This window comes from Spodoptera frugiperda, chromosome 30, assembly GCF_023101765.2.
Source record: "Spodoptera frugiperda isolate SF20-4 chromosome 30, AGI-APGP_CSIRO_Sfru_2.0, whole genome shotgun sequence".
Taxonomy (NCBI): domain Eukaryota; kingdom Metazoa; phylum Arthropoda; class Insecta; order Lepidoptera; family Noctuidae; genus Spodoptera; species Spodoptera frugiperda.
The window spans coordinates 11,645,986-11,658,252 of NC_064241.1; the positions used below are offsets into that span (position 1 = coordinate 11,645,986).

At 38.6% G+C, this 12,267-nt stretch overlaps 1 protein-coding gene across 1 annotated transcript; it reads left to right on the forward strand.

Moving 5' to 3' along the window:
- The first annotated feature begins 246 nt into the window (after positions 1 to 246).
- On the forward strand, positions 247 to 9,588 carry LOC118269686 (cell division cycle protein 16 homolog). Its single transcript, XM_035584935.2, has 12 exons — positions 247 to 565; positions 1,128 to 1,294; positions 1,666 to 1,798; positions 2,187 to 2,349; positions 2,670 to 2,812; positions 3,204 to 3,341; positions 3,729 to 3,858; positions 4,211 to 4,347; positions 4,970 to 5,104; positions 7,609 to 7,794; positions 7,961 to 8,237; positions 8,598 to 9,588. Exons 1-12 carry the CDS (start codon positions 473 to 475, stop codon positions 8,711 to 8,713), a joined length of 1,818 nt encoding a protein of 605 aa, XP_035440828.1. The 5' UTR covers positions 247 to 472; the 3' UTR covers positions 8,714 to 9,588.
- Positions 9,589 to 12,267: the final 2,679 nt, after the last annotated feature.

The window sequence follows — 12,267 nt, forward strand, 5'->3', positions numbered from 1 at the left end:
AAAAATAAAAATACGTTCGTCATCAAAAAGATTGAAACATTATTAATTTTAGAAATTACTGCATCATACTTATCTAAAAAAATTATTATATTTTAGAACTCTCTCTAATAAGATGTGTTGTGTTAAAATTATTTTATCAAATATTCCCAGTTAGTAATATTTTTACAATATTTCACGGAAGCGTAGCTTTAGCTTTAGCTAGATGGCTTGGCTAATGTCAGTCTGTGTCAAAGTCAACATGTCAAAGATTGTTTTTAAAAACTTGTTTAACGTCAAATAGTCGGCGGGATAAACGAAAACATTCGCAAAATTAAAGAAAAATAAACCAATATCACATTTTTCTGATAAAAATTTGCTTTAAATATATAATTCTAGTCATAAGTGCTTGTTGGTTAAGTTATAAACAACTTTATAGGCTGGTTAACTTGAAAACTGTATGTTGTGTTAAAGTGCACTAGTTTCCGACAGAGACATGGATAAAACTGAATCTATCGGTAGAAGTAGTATAGAAGGGTGCATGAACATCGATTTGATGCGGTCGCTGGTGAAGCAGTATTCTGAATTGGTAAATAAATAATATTTTTTCAAGTTATTGTTAATCTATATTGTTAAGTAGGTTATATGGGTATTTGTAAACTATTTAATTTATAATTACTCGTGCATACAGTGCATTAAATGTTTTGTAATGTTATGTGGACTGTATGATACATTTTTGCTATCATAATATGTTGGAGTTGTAGTTTAGTAGATCAATGTGCTGTCATGTTATAACATTTGCTATTTACTATAATATTAACATTCTAACTTTATTGTTTATTCTGTATTATGTTCATTAAACATCAATAATTTTGATAGCTAACCCTCTTATTTGCTCTAGGAGTGAAATAAACATTATTTTAATTTCTATAATGTCTTTAATGAAATCGCATTCTTAAGTTGAAGATTACATCCAATTTTTAAAAGTAGGCTATAGATTAAATTGATTGTATTTTGTAGTCAATGAAATATAATACAAACTACCTAATTAAAGCATTAACTACTGAAAGTGAATCCTTTACTAAGCATTGATCACCAGTGACCAAAAGTATGATTGATTTCTGTCTATTAAAGCAAGCATTTTTTTTAAGGGTCAATGGACCAGTGCCCTATTCTGGGCGGATGCAGCAGCAGCTGCGGCAGGTGGTGGGCTGGACTCCGCCAGTGGAGACGATGTGTGGCTGCTGGCCAGTGCCATGCTCGCCCGGGGAGAACTGCACAGGGCTGCACATGCAGTCACCTCTAGAGGACTACATAGGTAAAATATATTTAAGTAATGAACTTCCTTATGTACCAGTCAAAATTGAACCCTACTTTTTGCTGCTACATTGTTGGTTATGACAGTATAGATTTACTTGATTTTATGAATTGGATTGTTAGATAATCTGTTTTTTTTTATATAAATAAAATATGACACACAAATGTATCTATGTAGTCATAACTAAATGTCTTGCGTTTAACATGCAGCTTAATGCTCATTTTTGACATTCAAAAATGCCTCCATGGTCTATTTGAAGTAAATAATTTTGACTTTGACTTTAACTTCATTAGACTGATCTGTTAATATGATATTGTAACTCATATATATACAAACCATAATATTTCATGATATAACTTGTATATCTCCAGGCGTCATCTACTATGCCTGGGCGTGGCGATGCGCGCGTTCCTGGCGGCGCGGGAGCCGGCCACCGCCCTCAACTTGATGGACGAGTGTGATCCCATGCTGCTTGAGCCCAGGAACACGGACCAGACACATAATGTAAGGAATATGTTATTTTTTATTATAACATCAGTCAGGTCTTTTATTCCCAAAAACTCTACCTTTATAAGCACATCTAGTCTAGACTAATAAATAAAATTTGTGCATCTACTATACTACATACAACATACCAATATACATATGATACATACACCCAAATCATATTTTTAAACATTTTATCTGTTGGTCTGTCTGTTCCGGCTACTCTTTGAAATGGAAACCAGAATGTTTGGACATGTTTTCTTGTTAAATTAGGGTGTTCATTATATTCAACAACCTTCTTACTGAGCATAGAGAGTTAACAAAGTGTGACAAGTTCTGCTTATGACGAGGAGGTTTATAGTATATCACGGGGTGTTGATGCAGTAAATGTGGTTTAATGTTCCAGCGCGCCCTAGCAGGAGTGTTGGTATGGCAGGCGCGCGCGCTGACGGCGCTGGAGCGGCGCGAGGCGGCGGCCGAGGCCCTCGCCGCCGCGCTGCGGGCAGACTGCGCGCACTACGAGGCACTCGACTTGTTGCTCGAACAACACGCGCTCACGCCGCACCAGGGTGCGCCATCTTAATATTAAAGTTGATAACTCTAGTATTAGAACTCGAAACGGGATATTTACCATGTTTTTACCCGACTGCGCCAGAAGGAGGGTTATGTTTTTCCTATTTCTATGAGTGTCCGATCAAGCGCCATGATCACAGATGAACTGTTCATTCGTAATCATGGCGCTTGCAACAGTGCCGAAACATCAGAAACTCATAGAAATAGGAAAACATGGTATATATCCCGTTAATTTCGAGTTCCAATACTAGTGTTAGTGACCATGTCAGTTTAAAAAAGTTAATAACTAGTTTGAAATTAAATACTATTTTCTCAGAGAGCGAGTTGATAGAGTCACTCCCGATCAACTCCCAGCTGAGCGCGGCGGAGGGCGCCCTGCTCCGCGCCGCGTACAGACAGCGCCTGCACCGGTACTCGCCCGCACCCATCGCACTGCCGCCGCCCGATACCGACTGCCCCGTATGTATACTTGTGTCATACTCTACTAGCTGATACGAAGTGTGTTTCTTTTTTTATTTTATAGGCCGGCAAACAAGCAGAAGCATTACCTGATGGTAAGCAATCGGATACTGCCCAAGGATTCACACAATACCAGAGTTACAAGTGTTTGGGGACTAGGGTTTTGAGGATTGAGGAATAAGATTAAGAATGAGCAATATTTGACATTCCAAAAGTGCCTAATTTAGGATTAATTGAAATAAATGCTTTGACTTTAACTTTGAAAGGATGATGGCCCCAGTTCCCAAATCTAATTACCAATCGCCATGTGAGTTGCCAGCCACTTGGCAAGATCCATATGCTGGTATATAATATTTAGGTTAAAAAATATCTAGTTGTATAAATGTTCCAGATAACAGCGGAGGCGGAGGCGGTGGGCGGTCGCATGATGGAGGCGGCGCAGAGCCGCGCGCGCCGCCTGGCGGCCGCCTGCCGCTGGACGGACGCGCTGCGGGCGCTCGACACTGTCGACCCGTGGTGCTGCGTCGAGGTAACGGAATATATTGTTATCTAGTGCCTAAAGGCTTTTGACAAAGAGCCACGTATTCAAAATTGTAGGGCATCACTAGTATCTTCTAAAATTCTAGGATATATTTACGCAGATCATAGATCATGACCTACCATTTGTATTCGATAGTGAAGTGTCGTTTATAGACCAATGTTCAATCAAAACAAATCACCGTTTACACTACGCTCCTCACGCCCATTCTACATTGAAGACGCTCGACATCCAGTAGAACGATAAGGCCCTATGTGGCAGTTTTTGTTTAAATATGTCACCACACATAAATATAATGCGGCTCGAAGGACCACATCATTTTACTTCTTGTAATTTGAGTTTTATGAGACTAAAAATGTACGTGTATGTACACGGCAGGTCCGCGCGGCGTGCCTGGTGGAGTTGAAGCGTAGCTCGGAACTGTTCGCCTTCGCCCACTCGTTGGTGGACGCGTACCCGCACGCGTGGACGTCCTGGTACGCTGTCGGCTGCTACTATTATCTTATAGGTGAGACTTTTTTACTTACTTAATTTATAAATGTGTAACAACGCTTGCCTTGTATGTAAAAAAACCTGTAAAACACTTGTAAGCTTTAGTGATAGTCGTTAACGCGATCGACACGTTAATGACGTTCAGCGCTCTGATTGGCTACTCCAACTTAACCAGCCAATTAAAGAAAAGTAATGGTGTAGTTTCTTGCTTCTCCATTCGAATCTACCGTTTGGAACGAGCACTTACTTCACTGACGGATAAAGTATTATTAATTTATTTAATTGTTGAAGTTTCAAAAGTATCTGTTTATGGTTTAGTTGAAATAAATGCTTCGACTTCGACTTTATTGAATGTTATCATGGTACAGGTAAGAGCGAGTTAGCGCGTCGTTACTTAAGCAAGGCGAAGAGTTTGGAGCCGAGCGCGGGCTGCGTGTGGCTCGCCTACGGACATAGCTTCGCCGCCGACAACGAACACGACCAGGCCATGGCGGCGTACTTCAAGGTAACTTTCTACCTTATTGCTTTGGTAATAAAATTTAAATTCTATTTGAGTGTGGAAGAGCCATGTTTCGGCATGAATGGACACTGTTCTACTGGAGTGATTCCAAATTCTCGTAAAAAATCTGCATAAAACAATGCTTAAGTTGTTTCGCCCTGTGAATGAGGTTACCAGATCCTCAATCCCCCTTTTCGTAATCCCCCATCCCCTAAATTCCCAATCCTTGAAAACCGGCAACGCACTTGTAACTCGTCTACTGTAGTAAGTGTCCACGGGTGGGGTTTATTGCTTACCATCAGGTAATTCTTAGGTAATAGGCTAGTTTTCTACTAGTCATATTCAATACTTTTTTCGAAAAGTCAAAAACGATATTTTCTATGAATTTGTCTGTAGGAAATAGTGCCGTCAAATAGCATGGAGCTTATTTCTAGGAAATTTAGCTAGAAAAAATCGAAAATTAAGTAGTTCATCAAATTTAGTGAACGAGAGTGTGATTATTTTTTAATATTTTATTGTATTGAACCGGCAAGTTGTAATAATGTTATTTTTGACCGAAGATACTACCCAATTATTGTTCTTTTGCCGCTCTATGCCATAAAAAAACGTTGCGTTTGTCTGTCCGCAGGCTAGCCAGCTAATGTCAGGCTGCCACCTGCCCCCGCTGTACGTGGGCGTGGAGTGCGCGCTGCTGAACAACTTCACCATGTGCGAGCGGTTCCTCACCCGCGCCGCACAGCTGCACAGCAACGCCAAGGTCAAGGTCAGTGCGTACTAGCATCGGCTTGTAATCTATGCTATCTATACTAATATTTTACGAAGCTGAAGAGTTTGTTTGTTTGAACGCGCTAATCTCAGGAACTACGGGTACGATTTGAATAATAAAACATTTACCATGCATAGTATCTGATAGCGCTATTTGATCGAGGAACGTCAAAATCGACAGACATTGCGATGATATTCTCACGTCTCATATGAATAGAGTTTTCCTGTTCATGATGCGCCGGAATATATTAATTTGAATTTTACAAAAATAATAGCAATTCGTTAAATTAAAATTATCCTTGAACGTATTACATAATAATTACTCGTAGTTATTAATCTTTCACCATGATTAGTCTTGTCTTGATCTTTACACGCACGACAAATAAATCAATATTTATTTACAATCATTGTGTTGACAGCAAAATTGAATTTAATTTGTTATGACCTATCTTCCCGTGTGCACGGTTGTCGTAAAGAACTACACATTTAACTGAGACCAGGCACTGGCGCTTTTTTGCAACTGCGATTGGCAATTAAGTGAGGAAATTGTTTGTATGTCTAATAATATACTAATATTATAAAGGCGTAAAATTTTTAAGTTTGTATTTAGCGTGGCCAATCTCTGGAACTAGTATGATCCAAGCATGGCCAAGCTTTTCGACTGGTAAAAGCATGGCCATTATTCTTGAGCGACTATAGGCTATAAAATTATTTTTATAACTTGGCGATATTGGCCAAGCAATCACAAGCTTTTGTCTAGCAAGCTTGGACAGAAATAGCTCATAAAGCATGGCCAAGCTTGCATGCGCTGGCCAAGCAGTTGGCTTAAAATTGGCCAATGCTTGGCAATCTGGTGATTTCTACAAAAAAGTTTCTATCTTTTATACGTCTTTTATTGTATTATGGCCAAGCTTCAGCTTACTTTGGCCAAGCTTAGCAACAAAATATGGCAATTATTGGGACGTTGGCCAAGTTTGGAGACAATGGCCAAGTTTGGAGACAATGGCCAAGCTTGGAGAAATGGCCAAGTTTGGAGACAATGGCCAAGCTTGGAGACAATGGCCAAGTTTGGAGACAATGGCCAAGTTTGGAGACAATGGCCAAGCTTGGAACAATGGCCAAGCTTGGAGACAATGGCCAAGTTTGGAGACAATGGCCAAGCTTGGAGACAATGGCCAAGTTTGGAGACAATGGCCAAGTTTGGAGACAATGGCCAAGCTTGGAGACAATGGCCAAGTTTGGCGACAATGGCCAAGTTTGTCGACAATGGCCAAGCTTGGATTTGACAATGGCCAAGTTTGGAGACAATGGCCAAGCTGTGTAGACAATAGCCAAGCTTGGCGATAATGGCCAACCCGTTACCAGGCAATGACCAAGCTTGGCGATACATGGCCAAGGTTATCGACAATGACCAAGCTTGGCGGTCTTGGCCAAGCTTGGCGACTATGGCCAAGCTTGGCGACTATGGCAAGCTTGGCGACTATTTGGCCAAGCTTGGCGACTATGGCCAAGCTTGGCGGTAACCATGGCCAGTAGCTAATAACCTTGGCCAAGCTAATGTCGACTATAGCCTTTTTTCATATGTTTGATAACGTTTTGGCGACCAAAAAATAGCATTGGTGAACTATTTTGGCCGAAAAAATCGACTATTTTTCAAGCTTTTCGATTAGGCCAAGCTTGGCGAACATGGCCATTAGCTTTTTGACTATGGCCATTAGATGTCGTACTATAGCCTTAACGGCTTAGAAGTCCCACCCCTATCACATTGTATAGAGAAGCATTAAATTAAATAGGTACCGAACTTGAACGTACTTTTGTTCGTTCGTTGGTACGTATTTGACGTAATTGAAGCAGATTATAATTGATTGATATGTGACATAAATTATTTAATGACATCATCGTACCATTTCAACCCGAAGGTGCCGTAAAAGAATTTCGGTAATCTTCGAAATTACTGATCCGATTCCAAAAAATATTTTACTAATAGGAAGCTACAATAGCGCCGAGTGTGATCTTATGTTAAAACAAGAAATTTTCCGCGGACGAAGTCGCGGGCAGAAGCTAGTCGAATATAATCGGATAGTTTCCTCAGTCAGAAAAAAAATATTTGTAATAGGGTATTATCCTACTAGTCAAATTCTATACTTTTATTTAAATGTCAATAACGTTACTTTTCTATGAATTTTGTATGACATTGCAAATTATGACGTCATAATTTTTTTTCGTCAAACAGCATACTTTATTACGCAAAAAATAGCAAGAAAAATTAAATAAATAAGTATATCGTCAAATGAATTAATGAAAATACGATTAATTTGGGATATTTTATTATATTGAAATATCAAAATAATTTATTTTTGACCTAGGAAACTACCCAATTGTTCTATGAAGACTACCATTTGTTTTCAATGACAAACAGACTTAATGCTAAATTAAAGCAAAAAAAAAGTTGCGAGCTCTCATTTTCGGAAAAGTGTAAATAACGGAGTATAAACATGGCAGGCAGTGGAGGAGGGCGAGGGCGGCGCGGGCGACAAGGCGGTGTGGTCCCGCGTGGTGGCGGGGGCGCGGTCCCCGCACGTGGCGCACGAGGCGGGGGCGGCGGCCTACGGCGCCGGGGACTACCACGCCGCACGGACACTCTTCACTCTCGCACTCGAAGCCGCCACGCCGCCTGACAAACAAGAAGTAAGCTTTCCTGTATTTTTTTTTAAGTTCGCCGTTTTAAAAGTAAATCATGAGCCCTAGGATTTTTTTCTGTGAAGTCTTAAAAAAAACTCTAGTTCTCTCATATCTCTAAATAACAATAATTTCTTTGTCATTGTTCATATTAAACACGTGTTCCTTCCCCCAGGTAAGTCCCCGTTGGGCCGCGACATTAGACGCGTTAGGCCACGCGTATCGTGCGCTGGGTCGGCCGCGGGAAGCCCTAGTTTGGCACGGGCGAGCCCTAGCGCTGCGCCCCGCTCGGCCTGCGACACTGTGTGCCATGGGACTCTGCCACGCTCTGCTGGGGAGGGAGAGAGATGCAGCCGCGTTACTCCATGCTGCATTGGCACACGATCCTGATGATGTAGTGGCGCTGGCCTTACTCGATGCCATCGTGGATCGACTTGATGCTCAGCTCACAGGTGTGTATGAACAATTTGTGTTTATTTATGCTATGCTGGTCGTCTAGATAGGTTAATTAATACTTTTCTAAGTTAAATCACGTACTGTGTGCTACATAATGTTTATACAACGTATGAACATTAGTTTATAAGCAAATAAGAATGCTACGCTTAGTTTGTTATGAGCTGATGAAGGGCTTCGGCTGAACTCGAAACTAGTCGGATATTCTCGTATAATCGATATAAGCCGCTTGAACGTTTAAGATTATTCGACTACCTTTATGCTTTTAGAAACAATAATTAATAACTAACTAACAGAAACAGTATAATAATGTATTTTGTCAGTTTATGTAAAGTAAATATCTTATTTAAAATTTCCAGAAGAAGAGATCCCCCAGTTCCCATTCCCAGCAGTGAACATCTCCCCCCCGGCGGCGCCAGTGACGCCCCCTGCCGACGCCACCAACACCTCCGACATGAGCATGAGCTTCGACTAGTCAACGTTACTTACAATGTATCACCGACCTTATTGCACTCTATTAAGGTTCATTTTTGTTATTGTTACTTTATGAAATTCTCATTTAATTAGAGTAATCTATGTACACATTACTTACAAATATTGCATTATGTACCTTATATCAATGTAATAAGGACCATTTTTACATTCTGATAAATAAAAACTAAGTAGTAACTAGCTAACGTGCGAAGTAGGGGCAGGTTGTTAGTATAATTATAATGACTGCACGCGGGTTCGATTCCCGCGCGAAGCAACCCTTTCTGTGATTTACAAATAGTTGTTTCGGGTCTGGGTGTCATGTGTTTGAGAAATTGTATGTTTGTAAACGTACCCACGACACAGGAAAAAATTGTAGTGCAGGTTCCTATAATTGGGTAGTTTCCTCAGTCAAAAATAAATTATTTCGACTTTTCAATACAATAAAATAATCACACTTTCATTCATAGATTTGATGATCTACTTAATTTTCATATTTTTACCTAATTTTCTAGAAATAAGTCTGCTATTTGACGCAATAATCTGCCGACGTCATAACGCACTATTTCATACAAAATTCATGGAAAAAAATCGTTTCTGACGTTTCGGAAAAATGTAGAATTTGACTAGTAGGAAACTATCCTATTATGGTACGAATTACTATTGTTTTATGAGTAAAGTGTTGTGATCCTTATGTTTTGTGTAAACTGGTGATGAAAGATTTATTTGTAAATTAACTACTCTGCACAATGTATATAGTCTGCGAAGCCTTTTGCGGGCAACACCCGCTCAACTACTGGATTGTACCACTAGATTGAACGGAAGCCCCAAATGTACCGAAGTTATCGATAAAATAAAAATATTGATAAATTAAAACAAGACGTTTCATTTCCTTATTATTTATTTATAAAATGGTAATACACTAAAAATATCTCAATACTTATTTTGAGGCAGTCAGTTTATTATAAATATGAGTAAGATGTGCTGTGAAGATGTGTCGCTACAAAGCAATGAGGCCGAAGCGCAGCTCGAGTATGCGATGTATCGGTAATAGGGAAGCCATCCATAGCACGCATCCTTCCATATAAAAAACATATCTTAGTTGAATGCTCCGCTTCACCGTTTCCACCAGGGCTAAGCTTTGTGTACCCATGATTATGTTGAAAGCCAAACGTATCCACAGTGACGTAGCATATGAAAAATGTGGTGGAAAAGCAACTTAAGTCGGTTTCCATCGCGAGCAGAACGGAAGCACGCTTTCATCAAAATCGTAAGTGGGAAGTGGATACTTTTATTTCCACCTACCAATAGTTGGACGGAAAGAGGCGAGCGTGTAGGAGTAGAAATGAACTCACTCGAGAAATCAAATGACCAGATTGGTTTTGTTTTGTTGTTGCTTTGTTGGTGGAAGTGTTACCGGTCAAACCGATTTCAGAACAAACTAATACCTGTTTATATTAGTCGGTGACCGAATACGGCCTGCAGCCGAATACGGTCTAACTGACTAATGTAAATGCGCCATCAGTTTGTTCTGAAATCGGGTTTGACCTAAAGTCATTTTCACCAAAGCAACAACAAAACAAATCCAATCTGGTCATTTGATTTCTTTCTGTTAAACCGAATGCGGCCGCCGCCTTCGGTATGTGTGGGTGAACTGAGGGACCACCCTGGGAATTCGCGAAATGAAAGTTCTAGGATTTAGTAGTACACCTAAAACAATTGTAGAACGAATCTGGGAATTTGTAAACAAATATATTAAAAACTACGACCCATAAAGTGTGGTCCCTCAGTTCTCAAAGACGATCAGCCAGATCTCGGAAAGTATCTTATAAAATAAGGTTTTGTGAATACAGATATTTAGTAAAGAATTTGTATAGATATCTATTAAATAACAGACCACAAAGCATTAAAGATAAAAAAAAGTATAACAACTGAACTGTGGTCCCTCAGTCCACATAACAAAGATAAATATTTTAGTGAATATTACTGAATAAAACCATTATTATTCTACATAAAGTTTTAGTAAAAGTCTTAAAACATATTGTAAAAAGAAATGGATCTTAAATATCGAAGCATTTCGAAGATAGCGATGATTAAAAGTGGTCCCTCAATCCTCTCCTCCACTGACATATAGACACTGCTAGCTGCTAGACGAGAGGAATATCAGAAAGTCTAGTGTACTTAACATTTAGTAAAGTTTTCTACTAAATAATAGGTATATAAAATTTTGTATTTCTTACCTCTAAGCTGAGAAAATATTAATTTTTTAATCCTATGAAAATAGGTAGACCAGTGTGACCACAAAATCAAACAAAGTGTAGACAGTACTATTATTCTTTATTTAATATATCATTATTTAAATAAAACAAAGAGAGACATTGCGTTTTTACCCTTAAATATAAATTTTATTGAAATATTTGGCATAGGTACGGTATTTTAGAAGACGCGATTACCATCGATGAAAGAAATAGGAACTATTACGAGCTTTAAAACATAATTTCATTCGATTTGAATGGCACTGATAAAAATTGTCTTAGTAATGTTCCTGATACCGCGTAACAGTAAAGAACAAAACCTACAAAATCCTGGGCGCATCTGAATTCATTCCAGCATTAATTCCAGGCGGTCTTGGCCATTACCGATGTCACTGTTTTATCAATGAGCGTTTGTTTTGCTACGATGATCAACGTCTCAAAATTATTGAAAGTACTGACCAACAAATATACTTACACTCATTAAGCTCCGTCCAAATGTCACTTACTTAAATAAAAGTATTATAGGTAATTAAGTGATGAGTTAATTTTGTAATTTTTTTCTACTTTTTATTAAATACACATAAGCCATGTAATAAAGCATTGAATTAACCGTACAACCTTGTTTTCGTTTCATCTAAATAATGATATATTAAATAAAGAATAATAGTACTGTCTACACTTTGTTTGATTTTGTGGTCACACTGGTCTACCTATTTTCATAGGATTAAAAAATTAATATTTTCTCAGCTTAGAGGTAAGAAATACAAAATTTTATATACCTATTATTTAGTAGAAAACTTTTACTAAATGTTAAGTACACTAGACTTTCTGATATTCCTCTCGTCTAGCAGCTAGCAGTGTCTATATGTCAGTGGAGGAGAGGATTGAGGGACCACTTTTAATCATCGCTATCTTCGAAATGCTTCGATATTTAAGATCCATTTCTTTTTACAATATGTTTTAAGACTTTTACTAAAACTTTATGTAGAATAATAATGGTTTTATTCAGTAATATTCACTAAAATATTTATCTTTGTTATGTGGACTGAGGGACCACAGTTCAGTTGTTATACTTTTTTTTATCTTTAATGCTTTGTGGTCTGTTATTTAATAGATATCTTTACAAATTCTTTACTAAATATCTGTATTCACAAAACCTTATTTTATAAGATACTTTCCGAGATCTGGCTGATCGTCTTTGAGAACTGAGGGACCACACTTTATGGGTCGTAGTTTTTAATATATTTGTTTACAAATTCCCAGATTCGTTCTACAATTGTTTTAGGTGTACTACTAAATCCTA